The 22,453-nt window shown below is 44.2% G+C and overlaps 1 protein-coding gene across 2 annotated transcripts; it reads right to left on the bottom strand.

Moving 5' to 3' along the window:
- Window positions 1-1,354: 1,354 nt before the first annotated feature.
- On the bottom strand, window positions 1,355-20,356 carry RNF103 (ring finger protein 103). Of its 2 annotated transcripts, none has more exons than XM_072126281.1 (5): window positions 20,150-20,356; window positions 10,767-11,031; window positions 9,021-9,160; window positions 5,173-5,288; window positions 1,355-3,037 (listed from the first exon to the last, which is right to left on the bottom strand). In XM_072126281.1, the coding sequence occupies exons 2-5, from the start codon at window positions 10,990-10,992 to the stop codon at window positions 1,513-1,515; spliced, it is 2,007 nt and encodes a 668-aa protein (XP_071982382.1). In that variant the 5' UTR covers window positions 10,993-11,031; window positions 20,150-20,356; the 3' UTR covers window positions 1,355-1,512. The 2 variants fall into 2 exon arrangements, with proteins under 2 accessions (XP_071982382.1, XP_071982381.1); XM_072126280.1 differs by having other exon boundaries at window positions 5,167-5,288.
- Between the last annotated feature and the right edge of the window lie 2,097 nt (window positions 20,357-22,453).

The following is a 22,453-nucleotide window of genomic DNA, read 5'->3' on the forward strand; positions in this document are numbered from 1 at the left end:
TGTACTGAGGAGACCCAACCAGGTTGGAACATTTCTGTCTACAGTTGGGAATCTGTTCCTTCTGGAATAAAAATACTGGTTTGGTTTTAATCCGGCCTCATTTCACGAGGCTTCCTTAAGGTCCTGCTTGATGACATGGTAACAAAAAGAGCCACGATTTTCCTTATCCCAGGCAGGAAAACTTATTAGCATGTTCTCAACTTTTTTTTAGCAGACAAAGAATCATTAAAGGGGTATTCTGGGAATATGAATGTCTGACACAAAAACCCATGATGATATAAATAAATGAATACAACCATACTTAATGTCATTAGTCACAAAACGGAGCTTAAATAGTTTGATTTTATGATTTACAAAATTTATGGCCCTCTAAAGTAGGTGGAGTTATCACTAAGATGGCCACTAACTGGAAACTACAAGTTCCATGATCCTTTAGTTCTCAGTAACTCCTCCTCCTCCCTCTTATGCTCTGCTCCCAGTGATGATGTAACAGGTTTTCTTGCTCTGTTACCATAGTAATGATGTGTAACTGCCATCACCACAACACAGGCCATACTGGATGCACTGCAACCAACCGACTACAGCCAAACATAGTGGTGATCACATGACCTGCCCAGGCAAGGGCAGGACATGTGATGTGGACATGTGACCTGCCCAGGCAAGGGCAGGACATGTGATGTGGACATGTGACCAGCGGCCATCTTCTGTTCTGCGACGGACCGCGCGGAGGAAATTAACGGACTGATTAAAGGGCCAGTAGCATTTTAATTCTTCATTACAGTCTATGTCACCAGCATTTTCTGCTAAGTGGAGCTAAATTTTAAATAACAACTAATTACACATTAGCTTATATTTTGAGTATCCATTTGCATATGAATTATGCTTATTCCTGGAATACCCCTTTAAACCCAAGAATTCCACATGTCAGTTATGGAGTTATGATCCATCCCAGTCCAAACAGCGACCATGTACCTCCTCTAAAGTCCTGGATCTGACCGCATTCCTCCTCCAAGGTCCTTGAAGATTACAGATGGTAATAAAATCCAAAAAAGCAAAAACGTACAATGTAAGAAAATAAATATTACAACCAACATAAGATATGAAGCTTTTTGCGCTTTGTTCACCAAGCAGAAAACTGATTTATACTTTTATTAAAAAGGAAAAAAAAAATCATAACACTTCAGACTTTCATTATGTACCTTCACAAACGTATGAAACACTGAGTCAGGATGGTAGAAATGAAAGCGGTCAAAAGCGGTCTATGATTTGGCAGACAATTCTCTTTTTTTTTGTTGAAAAATACACTGAAATAGGAATATAATTTGTGAAAATCATAAAAATATTATTCCCCCCCCCCCCCCGGTGCTTACTTAGGCATTTACACTTAACACGCAAGGCAAGAAAATTAATCATGACAGTAACATAGTGTGCATTAGTTCACCGTACAAAGACTGAAAACATGACATCAAACCACAGGTACAAGCAGGTACAGGCCAGGAAGGAAGGAAGATGCTAAGAGTGGGCAGGACTTGACATAGACGACTGTTGCGTGAAATGTTTCTTTTTGTAGGACACCCATCGACAAACCGGGCAGCAATGTCTACCTCCTGCCAACCACATGACGATGCAATTTTGGTGAAACACATGACCACACGGTAGACCCATAAGTAGAGACCGATTTTCAAAGTTTTCCAGGCAAACAACGCATTCTGTACAGTGCAACATGTTTTCTGGCCATGTAGACCAGTCTGGTTCTAAGTTGTCCTTTGTGGTGAACCCAACTCTACTTCCACATGGACCACCTTGTGCCTCTTCACATGAGCAACTCTGGTCATGACATTCTACCACCGGCCATCCTGTCCCACTAAACGATTGACAATGTGAGCATCTACAATGTTCAGATTCAGAGTCACTCTCACTTTCTTGTGAACTTTCCGACAGGTCTTCTTGATGATGACCGTGACATTGAAATTGCCAGGTTGGTAGATTTTTGATGTAATCTGTGGGAATAAGAGGATGAAGCCATAAATCTGGAAAGGCCAAGCGCTCGAGGAAAAGTTCAGGATCTTCGTCCCAATCAGAGTTGTGCGGAAAGTGGTGAAAAGAAGCAATCGGGTGGAAGAGGTAACTGGTGTACCAGTCCCAAAGGCTGGACAACCACTCGAGATTGTTTGCATTGGCTTCGTCGATGTTGTTATTGCTTCTCCTCTTCTTTTCAAAGTAGTCAATGAGTAACCCATGACCAAGATAAGTACCAAGAAAAAGAGCGGGGTGTGAAGAATAGAACATCCAGTCGGCTCTTACCCAAGAAGCTAAAGTGGTGGTGTTCGAGTACCTAAGAAGTTTCAGACTGTACTCATAAAAGCTATCAAGGTAAGGTAGCTGGAGGAAACCCAAAACTGGTAACCAAGAAATAATGAGCAAGGAATTGTATGTCCCTAAAGTGCTGATCAGAACCACAAATCGTTTGATGGTGGCTCCTTGAGTGATGAATAAGTCCATCCAAGCCATGAGGTTCACCAGAACCAGACTGAGGACAAACAAGTCATTGACTTCTGGTTGTAATGTGCGCAGAAAGGAATCCATGGCTCTTAGGGAGACATATTCCCCTGTGTTATTCCCATATTTATAGATCCCCTCTGGGGTTTTCAAAACGTAAGATGGTGTTCTTGATATACCGATCTCCTCTATATAACTTGAGTTGTCCCAGTTTCCGACATTGACGAATATGAACTCTACTCTTCCCGTAAACTTTACACTCAGAGCAGAAAAGAAAGCCGGAGGCTGATCAAGATTTGCAAATAAGTAGAGCTTGACCTCATACTGGTCGCTTCGGTCCCACTCCTCTTTTAGATGTTCCGAGTCATAAATGGTCTTGATGCGTGAAGCGGCATGGGCAGTGATCCACTTGAAGATGTGCTCCGTCTCGATTTTACGTCCGCTGTACTCTTTAAGCATGACTTTTCCCTTGGAGGTGTTGGTTTGGGGAACAGACATAATGAGGGTTGACCTTATCCATCCTCTCTTTCTGCAATACCTGGAAATAGTAACAAAGACACAAAGTCTAGTATATGGATCACAGTGTAAGAATTGCAAAAAAAAAAAAAAAAAAAATTACTCCAAGTGGAGTTCACTGCAAAAAAAAAAATGGAGAAAATCAAGTTGGCCTAGTGGGCAGGATGGGTATCTGCACGATGGTTCGGCCATGCATGCAGGTGTTCATTATGGAAAGAGATGAGAACTCTGGATACCCTTCAGAACAAACCAAATCTCCAAAGCCACATGCAAAGGAGATAAAAGGAGTCACTATGAGAGGTAAAGTGGCATAAGATATTTTTCTTGGTACCCAAGCTTCTGGAATAATTTTGGGAGCATTCACAAATCTCAGGATTGTGGATGTGTAAAACTACAGGACCAGAGATAAGGGCGGTGATAGACAAAGTTGGGAATTTATGAGTTGCAGTCCAAGATCCAATTCTTTATAATGCCTTTAACTGTCTTTATCTCCAGTCCGGTAGCTCACAGAGCCACAATCCTGATGTGCTTAGAAAGCTGAGTTATAATCCTTAAAATGACACCAGAAGGAGCAAGTGAAGTGATGCCTCCCCCTGCAGCCTCTCAGCAGGACTTTGTCTTCGTGTCATTTGCATCTGGCTTCAGAGGCGTAAAAATAATAGAGAGGCAATAACAAAGAATATTTCTAACCACTGCAGTTCGTTTAGATTCCCTTTAATATGTATTTTCTGCCTTTTTTCTCTATATGACCAGGACCAATAGATGGACCTGGTTTGGTTGCTACATGCAGCAGCTCCCCCATCACCTTCTAAGAAGTAAAGTTCCCAGAGTATTGTTGGCAGAATATTAAGGCTTGGGCCCCACTGCCACTTTCTGTAGATAAAAGCGCTACAAATAGCCGAAAAGAGACATAATGTGGTTCATTAAGGTTTCTGTCATTTGAAAGGCAAGTGCTACGTGCTGCACTCAAAAATGAAAGAAACCTAAAGGGAACCCACAAATCAAAATCAGAGGAGTACAATCTCAAAGGAAATCTACCATCCTGATAAACCAGGGACATTACTCATAGATCCAGGCACCGGGACTGTGGGAATCTTCTTATATGTGTTATCCATGGCCTCCTTCCTACTAGAATAAACTTTTAACATTATACTTATGAGCCAGATGGGTTCTGGGGGACATAGCCAAAGACCCTCTAAGCTGTAGCTTCAAAGGCTGTTACACTGTGGAGGAGTACTTCCCCCTCCCACTGTGTGAGATTAAAGCAGGCTTAGGGAGGCGGAAATGCTGAGGGAGGATAGGAGAGACAGTGTGACAGCCTGTGAACCCAGAGGAGCACTGGTAAAATCCCCCCCAGTGCCCTTCCATACACAATCAATATTAATAATATTAATATTAGAATATCAAAGTGGGGAGATTCTCCTGTTTAAAATGACATATACATTGTAGGGGATATTTATCACAGGCAACCAATCAGGGATCAGCTTTCATTTTCCCACAGCGGTTTATAAAATTAAAGCTGAGCTCTGATTGGTTTCCATGAGCCACTAGAACATTTTTACCTCAGACACTTGATGATAAATCTCCCCCTATGTTTCGATGTGGGTTCAGGGGTTTAGGAGATATGGCGGTTTGAAGCTGGTCATTGTCAAGATGTTTATAAACGTCCTTTCTGCATGGGGTGTGTGCAAATAGGACGTATGTGGCCGTATGGCAGTCGTGAAGGGGGTTAATATAATTTTGAAAATCGATTTTAGAAGATAGGAGGCCATGGATAACACATATAAGATTCCCACAGTCCCGATGCCTGGATCTACGAGTAATGCCCCTGGTTTATCAGGATGGATTTTGATGGTTGATTCCCTTAGACATAACATTACCCGTTAATAAAGGCTTTGATATTTTTTGATACAATTTTTTTTTTTTTTAAATACTGTAGAGATAATAAAAGATACATTTCTATTGGGGCTCGCTGCCTTCCTAGAATCCGTGTAATAGAGGAAGAATCTTATTTTGTGTTATTTTGCAGGTGAGAAGTCTCCCCGTGAGGATATGGGAATCTGCATTAGTAGCAGGGGTGATATTTTAAAGGTTTGTATCCCTGTAAAAGAAGGAAAAAAATAAAAGGTATAAAGAATTTCCATAACGCACACTCGCCTGGGATCACTAGAACAATTAAATGTTCCCGTCCGAATGCCGAATTTGGTGACTTTTTTCACCATCTTCTCCCAATGGACTTTACTTACAAGAGGACTCCTGTCGTTTGCCACCACCTACAAGCAAAATGAAACAAAAGCAATACATTACATTTATTTCCCACACGAAACTACACATTGATCTCCTGGAGCACGTGCGCTCATTAATTTTACCTTCCCAATTAATAATAATTCTTTATTTATATAGCGCACACAGATTACGCAGCGCTGCACACAGAATGTCAAATTGGTCCCTGTCCCCAATGGGGCTCACAATCTAAACAATTACTGCTCCCCATTGTAATAATAACTTGAGGCGAGTCTCAGAGACCTTATGGGATGTATTCACCTTGTCATTGCATCCATTATGAGCTAAAAATAATTTCCTTTGCGTTTTTCACGGACCCCCGTGTTTGTGGTTATTGGAGATGTGGCCAGGAATGTGCAATCATTTCTATGGGAGTTCCAAAAATATGGGAATATCAGTCACAGTAGTATTTTCAATATTTTACAGCTGGAAAAATTAAGGCTTATTATGGTCTACTTCAACCATTTTTGCATGTACGAGTGAAGGGATGTAACAGAGCAGCGTGTGTGCGTGTGCGTGAACGGATGTAACAGAGCAGCGCGTGTGCGTGAACGGATGTAACAGAGCAGCGCGTGTGCGTGAACGGATGTAACAGAGCAGCGCGTGTGCGTAAACGGATGTAACAGAGCAGCGCGTGTGCGTGAACGGATGTAACAGAGCAGCGCGTGTGCGTGAACGGATGTAACAGAGCAGCGCGTGTGCGTGAACGGATGTAACAGAGCAGCGCGTGTGCGTGAACGGATGTAACAGAGCAGCGTGTGTGCGTGTGAGTGAACGGTTGTAACAGAGCCTTGTGTGCGTGTGAGTGAATGGATGTAACAGAGAAGCGTATGTGTGTGTATGTGGTTATAGCAGAGAAGTTCTTGTGTGTGACCAGCAGGGAATTTTAATTGCTCTGAAATATATATTTGTTAAAAAAAAAATTCTGAGGTGCATCTTATAGTCCAAAAAATATGGCATATCAATTTTTGTACAAGTCTTTAGGTTTATGGTTGTAGTGATACCTTACATGTAATTTACAGTACTTGGATCTTTTTGTACTTCTGCCTAAAAAAGTTAATAGGATTAAAGAGGAATAATATTAAAAAAAATGCAATACACAGTGATCATTCCGCTCACAAGTAATGCAAGTCTGAAACCCCTTTCAAAGGCGGACTTAAGGACACCCGACTTACAGATGACCCCTACTTAAAGACAGACCTCTCTGCCCCCTGTGACCTCTGGCGGAGCTCTCTGGATGTTACTATAGTCCCAGACTGCAATGATCAGCTGTAAGGTGTCTGTAATGAAGCTTTATGGATAATCCTTGGTCCAGTGAGAGCCCAAAATTTTGAAGAGCTACAACTATAAAATATACCAAAATCAACTAAAATAGAAACCTACAGATCCTATCTTGTATGCAATCTAGGGACTGCTTGCAATTTTACTTTTTTTGCCCGCCATCTGGTTTATAGACAGAGATAACATTAATAAGCATTGATTCCCCCCCCCCCCGATCTATGGTGTACAGGACAGCAGGGTGCTAGGCGCGTACACAGAACCTTTCACCCAGAAACAATTCTGAGAAGCAAATATCAGTCACATCTAAAGACAATGCAGACAAACAAGTTTGTGAATTACAGCTGTGACATTGGTTAAGCTGTGAAAACATCAACCATTCCCATCCCGGGCTTTACTTTATACACATACGAATTAAAGGGCTCGTCACACCATAAAGAAATTATTATGGGGTCATTCATCTGACTCTACCTCTATTAGACAGAGCAAAAGAGTCATTTTCACACTGGAGGACTCATGACCAGAAACTACAGGACAGCCTGTTTGTTTTAATAGGCAAAGTGTAATACCAGCTTTGTCCTGCAGTGAGCGCTGTAGGCAGTTTCCCTTATGTATCTAAGAATTTCCAAGGAACAAGGCCCCTTGCACATGTACGTGATCTTGTCTGTGCTGTAACCCAGGCATAGCTCTTCTCACACCTCCCCCTCCATAAAAAGCTTAGCAGCCGCCCCATAAGGAGATATGTCCCATATTTTGCGGGCAGCCGCCCGTCTCGGTCACAGCGCACTGTGACCAGGTGCCATAGATCATGGGCCTCAAAACGACCGTAAAGGAAACATAGAAAGTTCAGTTACCCTGGCCTAGCTCCCGTTACCAGAAAGAAGTGTCAAGGGTTATAAGACCCGCAAGGCCAATCAGTGACCTCAAACAGCTCCGGTAATTTCTTTGAAAAAAGAAACTTACAGTATAGCTATTCTTTTATGCTTTACTACATCCGCACAATAACTCTATAGCTATGTTCAGTATTGATATAACCTTGCATGGTCCAATAGTATCTGCCAGCCCTGACCTCAGCCTGTCTACGACTATTCCTCTGACAACCTCTTGGTGCCCCAAGACCAACTTGAACCAGCGGCCACGAAAGTCAGAATTATTACTCTGAGCTACTTTGTGATCCTTTGGATATGGAGTCCGAACACCGTAAGGTAGTTAAATGGTGAAAACAAAAAAAGGAGACTCAAAGTCTTGGGTTAAACCCTAAACCAGTTGCAGAGTTTGCCTTAATCTACTGCTGTTACAACTGGTCAGTCATATAACATATGGGCAGGAAGATTATTCCAGGACTAGTCTAATAAAAAGTGGCTCTGACTATGAGACCCTATCTACAACACCAAGATATACAAATAGGACAGATATAAAAAAAGGCAGTACAGACGGTCCCCTACTTAAGAACACTCAACTTACAGACGACCCCTAGTTACAAACGGACCTCTGGATATTGGTAATTTATTGTTCTTTAGTCCTAGGCTACAATAATCAGCTGTAACAGTTATCACAGGCGTCTGTAATGAAGCTTTATTGTTACTCCTGGTTCTTATGACAACCCAACATTTTTAAAATATAATTGTCACAGAGACCAAAAAAGTTCTGTCTGGGATTACAATGATAAAATATACAGTTCCGACTTACATACAAATTCAACTTAAGAACAAACCTGCAGACCCTATCTTGTATGTAACCCGGGGACTGCCTGTATTTTGGCAAACCCCATAATAATACTGGACCATATTTATTAAAGTGTTTGCACCATTTTTTTAGTGTGCAACTTTGTACTATATAGAATGTGCAAATTGCTTGCACATGTTTGTCGCACTGTGTCCGACAAGACAGAAAAAAAAGGGGCGTTCCGGTGCACAGCTGGATTGTGTGCCACAATTCTGGCCGACGTGCGCCACCGTCCTAAAGCATGAAAAAAAAATGGTGCATTCTGCCAGAGAAGTGCAGGGGGCGCCAGATTCATGAAGAACGTCTGTCGCACATTGCACACTACACATAGAACATTTATCAAAACTAATGCAAACTGTACTCATTTTAACAGTCTGTGAAGTGGAATCACTGAAAAACACCCACCGTAAACCTTCAGGATTTTTAGAATAAATTATGCTAATGTGCCCGAAGGGCTCTGGTGGGTGCTACACTGTCTCACCCTACCCCCTGCTTGCTAAGTACTCCCCTCTCCCTCTGCCTCATGTAATATCACACAGTGGGATGTGTAAGGGTTTCTGCACAGTGTAATAGTCTGTGAAGCTACAGCATGGTGGAGCTCGGGTAACACCTCCCCAGAGCCATTGAGACTTATTAGCATAATTTTAAAAGTTGCTTTTAGAAGGAAGGAGGTAGATTTTCTTTAATGCTATTAAGCATGCAGACTAAAAACTAGTTACCTGCACCAGCCAGATGCCATCCTTTGTGTCCTCCACCAGCTCATAAAAGTGCATTTCTCCACTGAAGTTGGTGCTGGACCCGGCCTCGGAGGCCTCTTCTTCCTTTAAGGCAGAGTACAGCTCTCCTTCCATAAGATCTCCTAATAAACAGTCACAATAGAAACATTATCACACTTGAATGTATTATCATATATAGGAAAGATAGCAATAGGTAAAATATTAAACATAAATGATGATGGAACATATGAATTAGCCGGGGGCCTCCTAGCTCCGGGGCTCCCCTGCTCAGCAGGCCAAGACTGGGCAAATATCTCATTATAACCTTTGTTAATCACATTAAGGAACAGAGGCAGAATGCCCACTCCCTGAGATACCTGCTCTCCATAAGAGAGGTGCGCCCTCACCAGTGCACGTCTGTGTCCCTTCCCTCTCACCAATATGTCTCCAGCCTCCGCCATCACTAGCTGTTGGCAGCGCCGTCCTGTTCTCTGCTAATAATTTGGGTGGGTGGAAGATACCTGTGAGTAATAGCAGGCCAGGGATACCAGAGAGATCTGCAGGAATAACTGATAACCGTGAGATCCTGCAGGGCCGGGCTCAGGAAGTGCAGCAACTGCAGGCTCTAGAAATACACAAGGCTTTAGGCTATGGGTACTCCAAAAACAGCAGGATAAAGGGCTTGCATGTAACCCTTCCACCCCAAACGGTGGCCCTTACCTCCACAATGTGTCTAGCCCCCTAATGTATAGGCCAGGCGGCACCGCTTCACCACGTGCTTGTCACCACATGGCGCCGCTTCGCCCCCCCCCCCCCCTTCCCCACGCAGAGGCAGGCAGCGCCGCTTCACCCGCCTTCACCACGCAGAGGCAGGCAGTGCCGCTTCACCCGCCTTCACCACGCAGAGGCAGGCAGCGCCGCTTCGCCCCCCTTCCCCACGCAGAGGCAGGCAGCGCCGCTTCACCCGCCTTCACCACGCAGAGGCAGGCAGTGCCGCTTCACCCGCCTTCACCACGCAGAGGCAGGCAGCGCCGCTTCACCCGCCTTCACCACGCAGCGCCGCTTCGCCCTCCCTTCCCCATGCGCAGGCACTAAGCTCGGCTTCCCTTACCCATACAGTGCCAGACAGGGAGTTTACCTTCTTGACACAGCACGGCACAAGGCAGGGGACTTCCCTTTCCTATACAGTGTCCGGCAGTGGTTTCCCTAAATATATTGGGAAGGCATGGGTTTTTGTTGTTGTTGCCCACACTGTGCCATGGAAGGGATTGTAGTTACCCACACTGCTCCAGGCAAGGGCTTTCCCTCCATAGACTGCACCAGGCAGCGAGTGTTCTTGATGACGCCGGGCGCAGGGTATTCCTCCTGATACTGCAGCAGATACAGTTTTCCTTATCATGTCAGCTACACTACTCCCCTCCCTCTGCTGCATCAGCCACTTATATCTAGTGTATGACACTATATCAGCTTATCTTCAACCTGCAACAAGAAGCTCCAGCCATTACTGTCCCGGCCATATTATTCACTTTCTCCCCCAACACTGGTCAAATTACCCTTAAAAATTCAGGTCCGGTCAAATATGGCGCTCACTGAGGGGAACACCAGTAGCCCCCCCGCTGCCAGCTAGAAGATTAGTACAGTCCAATCACATAAGGAGTAGATAGATAGATAATAGAAGGTGCAGTAAAGTATATGCTACATAGTGATACTATATAACACAATAAGTAATAACATTTTCGGCTCCGATACCTGATTTTTCCACCAGCTCCCGGACATCTCTCTTCTCCGGGAGCCCCGAGTAGCCCAGTCCCCGACCTTCCAGGATGGTCTTCAGCTGGTGAAAGCTTAAAGTCACCGGGTCCACGAGCTGGCTGGCGAAAATACCCGTCTCATACCATACGATGGTCTCAAAGAACCTCGCCAGGACAAAGAGGATGAGGAAGTAGAGCAGGAGGAGGAATAGCTTCAGCCACATCTTGCCCGTCTTCAAGGATGCAGGTCTATCTGCCCTGCCCTGCCCAACCAAGAACGGGAAGAACTGGCGTCAATAAGGAGACAACCCGAGGACTCGGAAATTATTTAATAAGGTCCTTCCCCGAGGCTTCAGGGATGAGATGATTACATGGCTCGTCACGTGTCGTGAATTAGTGTGTGGGTGACATGTACAGGAACGTGTCAGAGTCTTCGAGGGATATTCTACTTGTGGACATTGTCATAAAGTTATGGCTCAGCTGTTTGGTTACAAGTCTCACAAAGGGGTGGAGTCAAACTGGGAATTACCGGGAAAAACTTTATTTACTTATGTCTGGTACATACAGATGTACTTTGGATGGAACTAATACATAGACATTAACCTCTTACTAGCCGTTTGGATTTCTTCCAAAAACAGCGCCGTACCATGGATAAAGCCGGTATTACAGCGGAGCTGTGTAGCAACAAATGGAACTGATAATCAGTACTATTCATAGTCAGATGTAGCGCTGTTTATGAAGGGAAATAGTCATGTTATTCCCCCTCCGGACAACCCCTTTAAAGGAAATCTAATATAAAAAGCCAACCAGAGAAACGTAATCATATATCCAGGCACCATGACTGTGGTAATCTTCTTATATTTGTTATACATGGCGTCCATTCCTTCTAAAATCAACTTTTATAAGTATTCTAATGAGCCTGAAAGGCTACTGGGCGGTTCCCAGAGCAGCTCCATGTTGAAGATTTACAGGCTGTTACACTGTGCAAGAGTACCTCCCCCTCTATGTGTGAGATTACATCAGGCAGAGGGATGGGAAGGTGCTGAGCAGGAGGAGACAATGTATCAGGCCGTGAAGCTACAGCACTGAGGGGCTCTGGTAACACCCCATAACCCTTCTAGTTTTTTAACATAATTTAATAATTATAAAAGTTGATTTTAGAAGGAAGGCGTCCATGGTAACACCTATAAGATATAAGAAGATACCAGTGTCACGGTGCCTGGATCTATGAGTAATGTCCCTGGTTTATCAAGATGGATTTTGATGGTAGATTTCCTTTTATGGGGTATTCCGGGAATATGAACGTCTGATACAAAAACCTACAATGCTAAAAATAAATTAATATAACAAAACTCAATGTCATTGGAGCTTGAATATTTTATGATTCACAAAATGTTATGGGCTTTCAAAAGTAGACAGAGTTATCACAAAGATACCCGCCACTGGAAACTACAAGTCCCATGATCCCTCAGTAACAGCTCCTCCCTCTTATGCTCTGCTCCCAGTGATGATGAAACAAACTGTCCTTCTCTGTTACCACATTAATGATGTGTATTTGCTATCACTGCACATCACCTCACTGAGATGAGTCTCGCCACAACACCGGCCATACTGGATGCACTGCAACCAACGTGCAGTCAGTGAAATATCACTCTGTGCACTGAACGGATCTCCCTACGCGAACCTCGCATCACTAAAATGAACTGACAGGCTGCGTTCATTCAAGTGATCCAAGGTTTTGTTGGGGAGATCTGTTCAGTGCACGGAGCGATTTTCACCGACTGCACTCGCCTGTGGGCAAGAGGTCTTATTGAAGTATTAATCACAGTCTATAGGCTATTTATGAGTGTTCCAGTTTGCCATGGTAACCAATCAGAGCTCCGCTTTCATTTCATAAACTACTGTGGCAAAATGAAAGCGGAGTTCTGATTGGTTGCCATGGTCTACTAGAACAGTTTGACCTCAGACACTTCTGATAAATCTCCCCCTATGGTAGCGTCTAGAATGGAGTTGCTCCTGGTAGGTATGATGTCACGGGAAGAGGTGGAGTCTGTGGGAAAGGGGTGTGGCTTTCAACACAGTCTCTTTAAAGTAGTGATGGGAAGTCATGTCAATGGAAGATGCAGGAATTTTTTCATTTATTTTTTTTTATCACTTTTCTTACTTTGATTCTTCAGCCTTAGAAAACCGTATCGGTTATTCTAATCTTTCCATTTTATTAAATAAGGTAAAAATACACTACAAAAAAGAGAGATTGTGAATAGGCCATTGGTCATTTTAACAATACTTATATATTGGCATCGATCATTTTTTTTTTTTCTTTCAAGATGTTCTGCCGCAGCTGCAGGCCCCTCCCCATGGACATTGCACTTGTTCTGTAGTGCAGTGCTGGAGGTTTCTATAGGAATCTCCTGTAGGCCGCTCCAGCACTGAAGTGTATAGAACTCTAGCACAATGCTTCTATCAAACCCTAGGGGTTCGGCGAGTCGATCTCAGGGGTTTCGGCGGAGCCTCTGCCACAGAGGTCAAAACACATACATATTTGATTTATCACTAAAGAAGGGTTCGGTGAAAGTGCATATGAACCTGGTGGGTTCGGTACCTCAAACAAGGTCAACCCCTTAAAAGGGCACCTACCACCCCGATTCTACCTATAAAGGTAGAAGGGGTGGTAGGTGGAAGGATGGGACGTGAGGATAGCCCTTTTTTTGGGCTAATCCTCACGTCCCGGGCGTCTTTTAGAAAACTTTATTACATGTATATGCTAATTTTTTTATGCGGCTACTGGGGCGTGGAGTAGCCGGACATGAGGCTACAAGTCGCGGCTACTCCACGCCCCAGTAGCCACGTTACTCCGCCTACCAGGTAATCTTCGGCGTGCAGCTCCTGGTAGCTGCGCGCCCTTGTCCGGGTCCCCTGCGTTTTGCGCATGCGCAGACCTTCGGCAGCGCGGCTCCGGGGCCGGAACTACTGCGCATGCGCAGTAGCCGGGGGACTCGGACGAGGGCGCGCAGCTACCAGGAGCTGCGCGCCGGAGATTACCTGGTAGGCGGAGTAACGTGGCTACTGGGGAGTGGAGTAGCCGGGACTAGTAGCCTCATGTCCAGCTACTCCACGCCCCAGTAGCCGCATAAAAAAATTAGCATATATATAATAAAGTTTTCTAAAAGACACCCGGGACGTGAGGATTAGCCCAAAAAAAGGGCTATCCTCACGTCCCATCCTTCCACCTACCACCCCTTCTACCTTTATAGGTAGAATCGGGGTGGTAGGTTCCCTTTAACAACGCGCGCCATGCGCGGGTACATGGGTGCGGGTGCATGGAGAGGGCTCGCGGACTGAGCCCTTTCCATAGCCGGTAAGTCTTTGCTGCATATTGCTGGCAACGATCGCAGGTGTTATCCCGTCTATCGCCGCCTGCAAAGATGTTATCATCGGGGAGCAGTGGTCAGTCGCCATGACAGCCTCGGGTCTTCAAAGACCAGAGGTAGTCTCGTTTTAACTCATTCATTACAATCTGTGATTTGTACATTTTAATGAATGAGATGGAAAATCCCCATATACTGCCATACAGTAGTATAGAAGTATAAAAACCCTAAAAATTCTAATCACCCCCCTTTCCCTGGAACTGATATAAATAGAAATAAACAGTAAAAATCATAAACACATTTTTTTTGCCTTTTTGAAAAATATACAAAAATTCTATAAAAAGTGACCAAAAGGTTGTACAGTCCTAAAAATGGTAGCATCGAAAACATCAAAAGTCGCACAAAAGTACACCACCCGCTGCTACGTACAACGAAGTATGAAAAAGTTATTAGCGCCAGGAGAGGGAAAAAAAAAAAAAAAAAAAAAGAAAAAAGAAAAGAAAAGAAAAATATCGAAAAAAAAAATTTCCACAGGAGGTTTTCATTTCTGTACATGTATGAAGACATCATAAAACCTACACAAATTTGGCATCCCCATAATCGTATCGACCCAAAGAATAGAGTAGACATTTGTGTTGCACAGTAAAAGCTGTAAAATCCAAGCCCACAAGAAAGTGGCGAAAATGTGTTTTTCCACCAATTTCCCTGCATTTGGAATTTTCTTCCTGCTTCCCAGTACACGGCATAGAATATTCAATACCATCACTAAGAAGCGCAATTTGTTATGCAGATAACAATCCCTTATACAGCTAAAAAGTTATAGATTTTTGAAGGGGGGGTAGTAAAAAATGGAAATGGTTTAAGGGGTTAAGAACCACTGCTCTAGCCCCTCCATTGTAGCCTCGTCACTAGTAAATGGTCTAGAATGGAGTTACTGGAGGGAGAACCTAGCAGGAGCATCTCCATCCTAGACGCCACTCTCCCCCTATGTGTTCTTTCAGGTTCTGATTTACATATAGGGGGTCATTTACTAAGGGCCCGATTCACGTTTTCCCGACGTGTTACCCGAATATTTGCGGCGATTGTACCTGTATTGCCCCGGGATTTTGGCGCACGCGATCGGATTGTGGCGCGTCGGCGCTGGCATGCACGCGACGGAAATCGGGGGGCGTGGCCGAACGAAAACCCGACGGATTCGGAAAAACCGCCGCATTTAAGACAAAAAATGTGTCACGAAAATTACACTTCCCTTTACCAGGTATAGGCCGGTGAATTTCAGGGCATTCCAGCGCGCCTCCGGGGAACTTCAGCGCAGCAGCGCCACCTGGTGGACGGCGGAGGAACTACCTTAGTGAATCCCGCCCGGACCCGAATCCAGCGCAGAGAACGCGCCGCTGGATCGCGAACGGACCGGGTAAGTAAATCTGCTCCACAATGGTTCTTAGCCGCTACTAAACTTTTAAATTTAGATTGTGAGCCCTATGGGGACAGGGACCAATTTGCCATGCTTTGTGCAGCGCTGCGTAATCTGTGTGCGCTTTATAAATAAAGAATTTTTTTTTTTTTTTTAAACAATTTTAGTTTTTATATCAGAGACAATAAGACATATTTATTACATTAATAATTAGGACAATTATATTATTATCACCATCATCATTGATTCAGACAATGGGAAAAAAAAAATTGGCTTAAAAGTTTATTTATGTTTTAAAGTACACAGTAAAGTCTGCTGCGGGGTGGTGGCCGGACTTTACCCTACAATACAAAGTCTGTTGCCAAAATTGTACATGTGCCAATTATTGTTGACCAAGTCCTGGTGTATGTGGCAGCCTGCAGGTCCGCCCTGAGCTAATGTATCATATACACAGATAAATAGTATAATATAGAGGCAGAGGCTGGAGAAATACAGGATAGTGAAGACACGTGTATAGGAGTGTAACATGTTTTTGGGTAGAGCCTTGGTCTCAAACTGCAGATTTGGCTTTAAAGGAAATCTACCATCAAAATCCATCACAATAAACCAGGGGCACTGTTCATAGATCCAGGCACCGGGACTGTGGTAATCTCCTTATATTTGTTATCCATGGCCTCCATCAACCTTAAAAAATATGCAAATGAACCAGATGGGTCTCTGGGGCCATAACCAGAGCACTTCCATGCTGCAGCTTCATAAGCTGTTACACTGTCGCCCCATTTCTGTTGCTCCCTCAGCACTTCCCCCTCCCTCTCCCTATTGTAATCTCACACAGTGGAAGGGGGAAGTGCTACTGCACAGTGTGACAGCATGTGAAGCACGGAGGGGTTTGGTAACGCTACCCAGGCCTCTTCTGACTTTAGGATCATTTTAAAAGTTGATTTTAGAAAGAAGGAGGCCATGGATAAAAACTATATAAGAAGATAATTACAGCCCTTCTGTTTTTTTTTCTTAACATAATTAAATAATAATTATAAAAGTTGATTTTAGAAGAAGGAAGGAGGTTATGGATATTCGAATCCGTGTTTGCATGGGTTTCCTCTGGTGTCCTCCCACACTCCAAAACATACTGGTAGGTTGATTAGATTGTGAGCCCCATGAGGACAGGGAACAATTTGTCATGCTGTGTGCAGCGCTGCGTAATCTGTGTGCGCTATATACATAAAGGATTATTATTATAAGACATACAAGATATAAGAACTACCACAGTCCCGGTGTCTGATCTATGAGTCACTGTCCCTGGTTCATCGTTGTGGACTTTGATGATAGATTTGCTTTAGATAACTGAAGTAAAATACTGAGCCAATCCGCGATGTGTAAACGAGGGCCTAACATGGAGGAGTCGCGTCGATCCAAATATTCAGCCCTTAGAAAAGTTCACGTGAGCGCACAACAACGGCTGCGTGCCAGACTGCAGGTGACAAAACCCGTTTTACCGGATCCTCCTAGTGACAAAAGTGATTAGTAACTAAATACTCAATGTAAGTAAAGGAACCGTGACCCAATATAATGTCGCCAGAAGACAAATGTACACTGACACCTTGTAGAAACTGCTTTGTTTTATCTGTGTCTGGGAAAGCTGGGTGACAACTAAAAGGACTATTACAACAGCTCGGGTATAAGTTGTCCATTTCCCAGTCTCCTGAGCAGCAAGCTTGCTTTAATAGGCAGCATTCAGATTACTGGGAAGTTGACAATTCCCAAAAAAAAAAAATTGAAACAGCAGCGGGCTCAAAGATGTACATTTACTGGGAGGTATTATATTTGTTATCCATGGCCTCCTTTCTCTTCAAAACAACATTTATAATTATGCTAATGAGCCAGAAGGGCTCTGGGGGTGTTAACCAGAGCACATCTGTGCTGTAGCTTCACTGGCTATTACACTGTCTCCCCCTCCCCTCTTCTGTCCTTCCCCCTCCCTCTGCCTGATGTAATCTCACCGCAGCACAGGACGTTTCAGCACACAGTAGGAGGGGGAAGTGCTCCTTGTACACTGTGACATCCTATACAACTGCAGCACAGAGGGGCTCTGGTAACATCCTCCAGAGCCCTTTAGTCTCATTAGCATAATTTTAGTCACAGTGCCCGGATCTATGAGTGAGTGTCCCTGGTTTATCATGATGGATTTTGATAATAGAATTCCTTTAATAATGATCCATTAAAGGGGTTTTCTCTTAAAGGAAAACCCTTTAAAGGGCAGATAGACATCATCGATGGAGGCAATTTAGGGGAAACCACCACTTTGAGCTGAGGATATAGATCTTGGTCAGACTATGTCATGTATAACTGGTTACCAAGGACATTATACTGTCTACAAATATAATCTATGCAAAAAAAGTCGCCAGGCAACACATTCTTAAAGGGGATGTCACACCTTAGAGATAAAGAGAGTAAGAGAGTCAAATAAATTCTTTATATAGCGCACACAGATTATGCAGCGCTGCACACAGAATGCCGGATCAGTCTCTATGTAAAGCAACAAACTCTGCATTTCTGTTGATTCTAGACGCCCTAAGGAACATGTGCCTAAGGGCTCGTTCAGACGGCTATAGTCCATGAATCACAGAACATGCCTGGCTGGATTTTACAGACCAACCACAGTGCAGGGGATATGACCTTGTGCCTTAAACTGATATATGATTTAGGGGGGGGTCCCTGCTTCCCCACAAAACTGTTATCATGATCGCAGCAGGGAATAAGGGACTCCTTTCATCCTATATCACTATGATGCTTGGAGTCCCACCTCTGGCTCTGTGGTTGGTCCTTGATATCCAACAACATCTAGGTCCAAGGCTGTTTTCATAGGCAGGTCCTGCAAAGTGGCTCAGGCTTGGTGAATTTGGTCAATGGTTGGAGGGAAAGATAAGATTTACCTATAAATGTGGATGCAGATATCGGGGGGATTGTACGGTATTCATTCTTGCTTAGAGCCGGGATCACAGTTCTGGAGGCTTCAGAGCTGAAATCATCCTGCATATTTATTAAATCTCCTACTACTTTGATGATGATGATTGTAAGAGGGATGGATTTGACGTTTCACTGTGGAAAAGCAGTGTCTGAGGCTAGACGTATGACTGTGGTCAGGAGTATAAGAATTTGGTGCTGCTGGGAAGCAGGGACTCCCGGCATCGTATATCACTATGATGCTCCCGTCCTCTGCACTGTGTTCGCTCTGTGATACACAGGCAGACTTGGTTGTGTGCCACCAGCCTTAGGTCGGGTTTGCTGCTCTGGGCTCACTAACATCAACAGACAAATGGGGTGAGATTTTACCAAGTCTCATCTACATTCTGCATCACAAATTTCCCTGCACTTGTAGATTCTTTAAAGGGGTTCTCCAGCAATATACAAGTTAGCCCATATCCACATGATTCGTGGGGGGTCTCAACATTGAAACCCCGTCATTGCTCAGGATGAAGAGAGCAGCCAGTCGAACACGCACTTGCCGAGTACAGCGCTCTGTTTTTTCCTACAGCGCCACAGAGATGAACAAGAGCAGCCAGCTCATGTGCGACTGGGCTACAACTCACGAGACCCATGGGGGTCCCATCACTGAGACCACCACCAATCAGCAAGTTATGTCCTATCCACCGGATAGGACCTAACATGTTATGACTGGAGAACCCCTTTAACAAATGTGTTCCAAGTCGCAGTCTTCACTCTTATCTGCCCTTGTATTAGTAAATGTACCCCCTTTAATCCCATTAAGTGACAAGGGGGAGATTTATACTTCATGGTTATACATCCAGAGTAAGCCATGCTGTATGACCTCATGGCTGCATCTGTAACAACCCCTCTGCTGTGCAAACCCTTCAATTGCTCTCTCGTCAGTTCTTGATATAATGATAGTTCTGGTGCCTCATGTGTTCCTCATTTATTCCTCCGGATAACAGAAGACAAGACAAATAGTAATAAGTATTTACAGAAGGAATGTCAGCTAACAATTAAAGGGAGTTTCCAGTAATAAAAGCAGAGCCCACTAGTTCCTGTAGGGGTCACGGAGAAGTCGCAGAGGCCACCAATAGGCTGCTATGGTCATGTGACTGTACAGTGGGATTTACCAGTAGATTAGATGAAAAAAAAAAAATTTAAAGGACTTGTCCAGAGGTTGAAAAACATGCCTGTTTCTTCCAATAAAAAGCGCCACCCCTGCCCATAGATAGTGCCTGGTACTGCAGCTTCATTCATCTCTACACTGCTGAGCTGCAATACCGACACAAACCACAAACCAAGTGTGGCGCTGTTTAAAAAAAAATTATATATATATATTTTTAGCCACTGAACAACACTATATTGTGTTATAGGGAATGCAAGTATCTGGATCTGACAGGGACTTTATGGGAGATGCTGCATTCCCTTTCAGCTTCTACAGGTTCCCATTCACTGACAGCAAGCAGAGGTGTTGGAAATGATGAGTCTGTATTGTGGTAGTGGTAGAGGTGAAGGTGATGTGCATGGGATATTACTGTTATAGTGGAATCCTCCCCCCAGTGTCGTCGGGTCGCAAGACGACAACCACCCCGTGGTCACACCCCCTACCTCATCGGCAGCAGGGAGGATAAGTGGTTCAGGCGCTGCCCTGCACGACTCCCCCGTCCATCGCCCGGGACTCCGCTGTCACCGATGGTGTTTACCGGAGAGCGATCAGCTGAGCAACAAGACAGCTGTGACGTCACCGCGACCTCCGACCCCTGCGCTGTGTGTATATGCTGCTGCCCTGCCAGAGTGTTTGGGGGCGGGGACTAACCATAGAGAGGCGTTGGGAAAGCGATAGACAAGACAGGAAGTAGCATAGAGATGAGCCACGATGGCTAAATAACACACAGTAACTCACAAACAGACACAGCGCCACCGTGGTGTTGGGGATGTAACTGCACAGAACACATTGTTAGATTCTTCCTGATGAACTTTGTGTTTTATAAATCTTGGAAAACATTCTCACATATTTGGCAATGTGATGTAAAATGTCCCCTCTAGTTTTAAGCATTTTTGTCTGTCGAGGTTGACAAGGGTTTGGCTGAAAAGGAACCATTTTTGTTTGAAATTTTGGCAGGAACGTGACTGAACCCCCATTGTTGTTGGACCCTTTCACATGTGGCTTGGGCCTCTGTGCGATCACGCAGTTTATGTAAGTACAAAGCCGTATTCTGTGTGTTAATTAGACGGCTAGAACGTGTCCCCATGTATTCTTATGGGATCATACACATGACCATGTTTGTCCGCAAATACGGGCAGAAATAGGACTTTATTTCTAACTCTGTACTACTTTTATCGGAGCATGTACGGATCTCACCCACCAGTAACACAAGGACTGCAAACAATGGACCAAAATCGGATTGTCATGGTGATTTGTGTCACTAATACTTATGGCCGCTTGTATAGTGAACCAAATGGCTATGTTGTATTTTGGTCCGTGTCTGCGTTAAAAAAAATTAACAAAAGTTGATAAAACAGTCTAGATCTCTCGGCGCTTGTGTAGTCATTTAATGAAGTCGCTGTAGTACAACGCAGGCAGGGCTGCTGGGGGGGCCCACATAAGGATAGAGGGTGAGGGGGGGGGGGCTTTATATAAAATAACCATGAGGGGTCTGATTGGGATGATAAACTAGGGAATATTTTAGGGAACAGGAGACTGTTTTAGTTTCTTAATTGTTAATGCAACCATGACAGTTCACTGCAAAGGGGCCCACTGAGGTTCTGTTGTTCAGGGGCCTACTGAAACCTGGAGCATACCCTGACCGCAGGTTCACTGCAGATGAGCCTTATGTAGAGATGAGCAGAACCAAACTTTCAGTTTGTCCCACGTGACCAGGACATTATTGCCAGATCAGCAGCCATGAGGCCAGTCCGGCAAATTGAGGCCCCTAGCTACTAGCCATAGGTGATCTCATAGCTAATCTCAGCCATGGCTAATAGTGCAGGCGTCAAGTGAATTGAAAGCTTGGGTCTGCTCACCACTACCCCTAAGTACAAGACATGCACCATGAAGCCGAGGTGTACTACACCGGACAAATGGAAGCATTGAGCAGATACTGGGAGAACAAGGGAGGAGTCTGAAGCATAAAGGTTTGTCTTTATACAGCGACCACGGACAGTGATGTTACATGGTGATTAAGGACAATAAACCACAGGATCATAAGGACCTGAGCCTGCGTTTTGTGTCCCAAATCAGGTTCCCTCGAATGAGAGCCTACTACCTCTTTTAGATCTCTGCCACTGCTATATACAGTTCCTCACCGTAAAATCAGACATAGCTTTATCAAGTGTTCCATTTGTCAACTAAAAGACATTAAAGGAAATCTACTCTGAGTCCGTCATGATAAGCCAGGGACACTTACCTATAGATCCGGGCACCGGGACTGTAGTCATCTTATATTTCTTAACCATGGCCTCATTACTTCTAAAATCAATTTTTTTAATTATTCTCATAAGGCAGAAGTGCTCTCAGGGGTGTTACCAGAGCCCCTCTGTGCTGTAGACTTATACTGTCTCCCCCTCTGCTCCTTCAGCACTTCTCCCTCTTGCTTCATAGTTTCTAAGTTTTTCTTTTTTCAAAATAGGAACCCAAAAAGTTGAATATACATTTTTACACAGTAAACAGAAATCCTTAAAAAGTTTCTTTGTCCACCACCCCCCTCCTATAAATAAATAGTTTGTTCCCATTTAGAAAGATCCTAGTTACTAAGTAGTTAATATCCTGGCAACTTTTATAATCAGCCAATCAAAACGCAGACAGTGTTGTTTGTTTAGTCCAATGATGTCGTGACGTCAGATGGCAGCTTCCGAAGCCCCGCCCAGCAACAACAGCCGAGACCCGGATGTTAAAAAAAAAATGGACGCAGT

Source organism: Engystomops pustulosus, chromosome 1, assembly GCF_040894005.1.
Source record: "Engystomops pustulosus chromosome 1, aEngPut4.maternal, whole genome shotgun sequence".
Taxonomy (NCBI): Eukaryota; Metazoa; Chordata; class Amphibia; order Anura; family Leptodactylidae; genus Engystomops; species Engystomops pustulosus.